The sequence below is a fragment of the Magnolia sinica genome, chromosome 1 (genome assembly GCF_029962835.1).
Source record: "Magnolia sinica isolate HGM2019 chromosome 1, MsV1, whole genome shotgun sequence".
Taxonomy (NCBI): Eukaryota; Viridiplantae; Streptophyta; class Magnoliopsida; order Magnoliales; family Magnoliaceae; genus Magnolia; species Magnolia sinica.
This window is the reverse complement of record NC_080573.1, coordinates 133,572,360-133,579,644: the sequence shown is the minus strand read 5'-3', so window position 1 is coordinate 133,579,644 and position 7,285 is coordinate 133,572,360. Positions and strand designations below refer to the sequence as shown.

The 7,285-nt window shown below is 37.1% G+C and overlaps 1 protein-coding gene across 1 annotated transcript; it reads left to right on the top strand.

The window, feature by feature from the left end:
- Positions 1-3,300: 3,300 nt before the first annotated feature.
- LOC131218590 (scoulerine-9-O-methyltransferase 2-like) lies at positions 3,301-6,138 on the top strand. Its single transcript, XM_058213219.1, has 2 exons — positions 3,301-4,184; positions 5,756-6,138. Exons 1-2 carry the CDS (start codon positions 3,417-3,419, stop codon positions 6,050-6,052), a joined length of 1,065 nt encoding a protein of 354 aa, XP_058069202.1. The 5' UTR covers positions 3,301-3,416; the 3' UTR covers positions 6,053-6,138.
- The last annotated feature ends 1,147 nt before the right edge of the window (positions 6,139-7,285 follow it).

Below are 7,285 nucleotides of genomic sequence, written 5' to 3'. Positions count from 1 at the left end.
TCGAAATTTTCTCTTTTTTGGTTGAAGTATTTAATTCAATGGATTTATTGCAATCATTTTATTAAATATTGCATATGTACACTAAGGATATTCAAGTTGATTTGGGATGTCACATATATTTTTTTGCTCCATATGAGAAATTACATGAAAAATCTAATAATACACAGCACTGTTGATTAGCCATCCAGCCATAAGGTCCATTAGCCTTTGATACTTGTTGCATCCATAGATCACACCTGGGCTAATCCCAGGTTGATGAATTGGTGGGCCATGCATGGTATCAAAGTTTGATGGTTTTTCTATTGAGGCCCATGCCTGAGTTCCAGCCCATTTATTGTTGCTGGATTCTAGGCCTGGGCCTGAAGTGGAAGTTGGGCTCACTTCTAATTTTCAAGTCAAATAACTAACAAGCTAGGCACAGGACAGACCTCGACCGTCCCAAAACTGGGCCATTGACTGCCTAACTGCTGTTTATTGTGCATGAGAAGAACTTTGGTCCCAGGCAGACTGTGATGGACGGCATTCAGGCACTTAGAAATTACTGTTGCATACTTGTAATAGAAGTAATTCAATTTAAACTGTTCAAATTATGGGTCTTAGGTTGGATGTATCATGAGCTGAAAATTCTGCTTATATGATTATCTGATTATTGGATTAGTGGAAATTTATTGCATGGTTAAAAAAATTTTAAAAAATGAAAAATCTAATGGTAACAAGTGTCTACAAATTAGAGATTGGGATTGTTCAGCCGATCTAATTTTAGGATTATGACTTCGCAGCAACAGTGGGTTTCACAATTTGGTCGGTTTAGTTTGAGTTAACAGGATGAAGATCAGGTGGTGTTGCCCACACCACTGATGTGTTGGGCGCTGTGCGCCCATTGTGATGTATACAATTTTTATATCCGCATTGTCCATTTTGCTAGTTTATTTTAGGGCATGAAGCTCTAGTGGACCACAGTAAGGGCCTATTTGGATACCACTAAATAAGTTGCTTATTTAAGTTTGGTTTATAATTAATTGTAAGTAACTTTTTTTTCTTAAAAGTAATTATTCACTTTAGTTAAATTCTTATACTTTTTTCACTTTTCATATGTTGTTGAAGAGAAGCATATGAAAGACTAAAGATGATGCAGCTAAGGACGTGAGGTCGAGCATCGTCTTCCTCGGGGAGAGAAACCTCGAATCCACGAGGAGAAGAAAATAGAAATAATTCTAAGAAATTCGAAATAATTTGATTGATAATTATCTAATGTTTATGTGTCTCTGTTAAACCATTAATATAGATAAAAATTCGTAACAATAAAAAATACCAAAATCTTAACTCTAATAAAAATCCCAATTCTAATAAAACTCTTATAAAACTTAATTTCTAAAAATAAAAATTTCAAATAAACTTTTACTAAAAGAGTCCTGAGATAATTAAAAGTTATTTCAAAAAAAAGAAGAAAATCTAAAACTTTAAAAATAAAAAATAAAAAAATTAAAAATTTGAAATTATTAAAAATAGTAATTTTTCCTTAAAAATTTATTTTTGAGCTGAAAGCGTGCGTTTTCTCACAAAACGGATAGACGCTCGGTTCACCTCGAATGGCCTGTTTTAGTAAAAATTGATAACGATTTCCAGATCAAAAGTTATGATCAATTTACAATCCACCTTCTTTTGGCCCAACCATGCTGGAAATGTATATGTGACACGTTCTACATCAAAGAAGAAGATAAGTGATAAGTAGGTTGTTTATCCAAAATACTTCTCTTTCGCACTCTAGAGGAAACACCGGTGATTAAATACCCCCGTTAAAAACTACGTATGGGTTTATAAAAGTTTTAGGTGAGTTGGTATTATGGTGGACCCTAAGAATGTATTAGGGTGGACCCTAAGAATATTTCCATGGTGGTTGTCAATATCTTTACTATTTCCTGCAGTGTGGTCCACTTGAGCTTCAGGTCTACTTTATTTTTAAATTAACACTTTAAAATAAGCTAACAAAATGGATGGAAGGTGCGGACATAAAACACATACGTCACGGTGGGTACCCAGTGTCCAACGCATCACCACACCACCTAATCGGCGTCCGAGTTAATATATGCGACAAGTACAATATCTGAGTACCTGTGTATCCATCGCCACACGTCCGCCAGAGTATCAAACAACGACCCGTAGTAATTCCTTCCCACGTGAACCACGTCTGCCATTCCACGTGAATCCTCCTCTTATGTGCGCGGCTTCGATCTCCGGATCCACAAGGTGGGCGGATCCTGTGGGTCCCACATCCACGCCTTTTATATGTTTTGACAGCTCATTTTAATATATTATCCCAAAAATGATGCAAATCCAAATCTTATGTGGACCACACCACATTATATAAAAAAAATGATTATTGAATACCATAATTAAAAACTTGCTGAGGCCACCTGAATGTTTATTTTCCACCTAACCTGTTCGTAAGGTCACAAATTCAAAACTATTTTAATAGTTAATCACCATTATTTCCTATGGTATGGTCCACCTGAGATTTGGATCTGTTTCATCTATGGTATTATTTCCTAAAATGAGCTTTTAAAACAGAGGTGCCACGTGGATGTAAGGCACATAGATCAAGGTGGGCCCACAGCCCGGGATCCGGCCACCTCAGTGGATTCTGGAGTCCACCGAAGCCGCGCCCGCCTCTTTATAATATTCTTATTTGTAAAATGTCACGTTGTCAAGAGCTCTGGCGTATGTGGTGGTTTTGCTCGCATCACCTCCAGCGGTGGTGTGGAGATGTGTTGGGTTCTGTTGGGCCCACAGTGATATGTGTTTTATATCTATGCCGTTCATTCATCATTTTTCGCGATGTGGACTACAGCATAAGAAACAGTAGTGATTGAACGCCAGCTAACCGTTAAAACCTTCTTGGAGCCACAAAAGTTATGGATCAAGCTGATACTTGTGTTTTACCTTCATCCAGGTCTTTTTGACCTTATTAACAAGTTGAATGGTAAATAAACATTATGCTGGACCGTAAGAAGATTTCAACTGTGGTTGTCACGATTCTCGCTGTTTCCTGTAGTATAGTCCACTTGAGCTTTGGATCTGCTTCATCTTTTTTGCACATTACATGAAATGAACTGGCAAAGCGTATCAACGGTGTGGATATAAAATACATACATCACAGTGGACCCCACAGAACCCAACACATCACCACACCGCCTCTAGGGGAGGCGTGGGCAACACTACCAAATCCGCGCCGACAAAACAAACAAAACGAGCAGTGGCCCACACCACCTAATCCACGTTGGTTAAGAACAAACAAAACGAGCAGTGGTCCACCCACAAAACCCTGTGGATTCCGCAACCTCTCTAGAGAAGCAAAGACTCCTTACATCCCCCATTTAAATTTCTCAGTGGCAAATTCCTTGCAAGCTATATCGGAAATGGAGGAAGCGGACCCACAACAAGAGCTCAAATCACAGGCCCAGATCTTCAACCACATCTACAGCTTCGTCAATTCACACGTTCTCAAGTGTGCGATCGAGCTGGGCATCTTCGACACTATCCATGGCTCCAAAGGAGGAAAGCCCATGACCCTCTCCACCCTAGCAACTACAATCCCCTTAAATTCCATCAACACACGCAACTTACACCGTCTAATGGTGTATTTGGTACACATGGGCCTGCTACAAAAAAATGTTACACTTGAAGAAGATGAGTTTTCACTAACTCAGTTAGGTGAATTCCTAGTAAAAGATGGTGAGAAGAGCCTTGTCAATTGGGCTTTAGCGATCATCAATGAGGCGGTCGGCATGGGCTGCTGGCATCATTTGAGCCGTTGTTGTTCCTTGGAGAGCGGTGGGCCCACGCTGCTCGAAGAGATGCATGGGATGAGTGCTTGGGAGTATGTTGGAAAGAACCCAGAAGTTAACCGGCTCATCAACGATGCGATGGCGAGCGACACTAAGCTGGTCATGCCAGCCTTCATACAAGGTTGTGGTCATGTTCTTGAGGGAATTGGATCTTTGGTCGACCTTGGCGGAGGTACTGGCATGGCTATGAATATGGTAGCAGAGGCCTTCCCACATTTGAAATGCACTGTCTTTGATCTCCCTCATGTAGTAGAGACCGCACCGGCATATCCTAATGTGTCCTTTGTTGGAGGAGACATGTTTGAGTTTGTACCAAACGCAGATGCAATTTTGTTAAAGGTAACTTTCATCAACTAGTTTCTTTAAGTAGGCTAATGGTCAAATAACAAGAGTTATATTGTCATTTAAGGTCGATTTGGATACCACAAAATAAGTTACTTTTTTTTACTTACAACAGTAGATAAGTGACTTATTTCAAATAAATTTGATTTATGATTAGTTATAAATAACTATCTTACTTGAAATTACATGATGATCACTTCAGTTAATTTTTTCTAGCTTTTCCACTTTTCATAAGTAGCTAAAAAAAGGCATTAGGAGAGACGAAAGAAAGGAAAATCTGATAAGTATGTTGTTTGCCAAACATATTTATCTACTTAATAAAAAAAAAATAAGATAAGTTGTTTGTGGAATTAGTAGCTTATCTTAAGCAACTTACAATCCAAACGGGCCCTTAATGAGTTTTTTTTTTTTTTTTTTTCCGAAATGAATTTAATAATTTTTTGAGGTTAGATGGGAATGATTTTGGTCACTTCATTAACAAACAAGCCCTTTGGCTAAAGGACCGCAAGGTCACATGGTCCGGCTCCAAATCAACTCTAGTGAAGTTACAAACTGAGTCATGATTCCAAGAGTATCGGCTTCTCACTCCTAGAGTGAAAAACATGGGGATCCATTCATCAAGTGGGCCAAACCTATATGTAAGGTTAACCCAAATTTGTGCCATCTACTCTCAAAATACCCCCATTTGCAAATTGAAAAAAGTAAAAATCCCGTGACAGAGGAACCTTCCATTTAGGGGATTATATATACACTTGGCAGAGTGATGGTTCAAATGCATGAAATTTTAGATACGGCTCAAATTACACCATCCAACTTATGCGGTCCACCCAGGTCACTGCCTTTAACATCAGATCAACTCCATCCTAACCCTTGGTTAATGAACATGTATCTATTGAATTTATTGAGTTTTTTCTTTTTAATTGTTCATTATATGTCTACAAATCAACCTATGGTTAGTTAGTTAAAATTCCTCGATATAAATTGATATACCATCTTCTAATGGCTCGAGCTTTTAGAACAAGTAGTTATTTGACATTGTATCAAAGCAAAAGGTAAGTGTTTGAATCTCGGGAATAGCAAATATAACTCCATGATATATTCTCCTACAAGTTAGGAAAATCTGTGAGAAGAAATCCAGCCTATTTATTTATTTATTTATTTATTTATTTATTATTTTACTTCTAGTTAAAAAAGAGCTTTGACAAGGCGGGCTGAGTTGACACTGTGACTCGGCTGAGCCACTCTCATACTCCGAGCCGAATTGACTTGGCCAAGTTACAAGTCGAGTGAGCATATCACAGCTAGAATAAATATGAGATTATGGCACACTCAAGTATCTAACAGGTGTGAAATTTAATTTCCATGGGGATTTTGATGAAATATTCGATTTTCAAAACATCTCATATTTTAAAATGTTTGAGAGTGTTCAAGCAATGCTTGGCTCACCCATGTTTCGGAAAACAGGGAGGTAACAATTTTCTCAGTGCATGAAGAATTGTGGAGTCTAAACATACTTCTAGTTTTTCTATGTTTCATTGATTTTCATGAGCTTGGACTTTTTCTTGTAGTTTATGCTTCATAACTGGCAAGACGACGGATGCATTAAGATTCTGAAGAAATGCAAGGATGCAATCCCAAAAGTAGGAGGAAAGGTGATGATAGTGGAAATCATCTTGGACTTGGAAGACGATGATGAAGATTTGATTCGAAGTAAACATAGTCTTGACCTTGACATGATGGTGGCCACAGGTGGTAAGGAGAGGACTGAAGAAGAATGGAAAGTGCTCATCAACAGTGCTGGCTTTAGTGGCCTTGAGATAGTTCCCATCATGGCCATTCAATCAGTAATCATGGCATATCCTTAGGGCATGTTTGGTAGACACCTAGAAATGAACTTTGTAGACACGCGTTGCTCTCGGGAATAAATTACCAAAATGGGCCATTTTGGTAAGCAGTTTTTATGCTAAATGTTTTTTTTTTTTTTTAAAGTTTTGTATGCATTGATTTTAATGGAGGTTCAGTTATAGATTTGAATCATCTGTAAGGAGAGATACACCGCTGATTGTTTGTTTTTTTCAAAGGATGAAAAGTCAAGAGAAGAAATGAGACTGATGTCACAAGAGTAATTTATATTAATAATATATTATATTGCATTATTTCATAAAATCAATTTTCTAACAATGTCATCTAATCAACAAGGTAAGAAAAATAAATAAAATAAATAGGGTTGTCCAAATAATATTTTCCTATAAAATTAGATTTTCTTAATTAAGTTTTTATAATTTCCTTTAAAAAAATTTCCTCATAGTTGCTACCAAAAGGACCCTTTGTATTCTCATTTCAAATCATTTTGAATGATTGATTTTCACAAAAATCTCATTATCATGTCATCTTTATTGCAACATTTTAGTGAGATGTCGTCTAGGCATGGGACCATGCATACTTAAATTGCCTATGAATACCAAGTTATATTCAATTTCAGTTGTCCATTATGTACATTGTCCTCCCACAACTTATGGCCCACCATGCATACTTCACAACAATGGGATGGCTCATAAAACATTTTCACCATATTACGGTGCAAAAGGGTGTTGTGGGTCCTGCTGTGATAGGTTGATGACATCCATTTTGACCATCTTAAAGATGAGGATGGCACATGTTGTACATGCAAATAGGGGTGTAACACATTGAAACCTAGGTAACTAAAGGAAGGGTGATGACACATGTTACACATGTAGGGCATATGTAGGGCACTTGAAGATAAACAGTTGCATGATGCTTAAAAAATGAGCAATGACACATGTGACGACTACGTGGGATATTTTATATATATATATATATATATATATATATGTGTGTGTGTGTGTGTGTGTGTGTGTGTGTGTGTGTGAAAGAATTATTTCTTCTCATTTTTTTCAATTTCTTAAAAATGATGTTTCTTAAACCCGAGCAAAGAAATAAAAATATATGAGATTTTCAAGTAACAAGGGAAAAATGAAAATAGCATTTTTAAGAAATTGATGGAATAAACAATGATATGTGAAAGAATTATTTCTTCTCATTTTTTTCAATTTCTTAAAAATGATGTTTCTTAAACC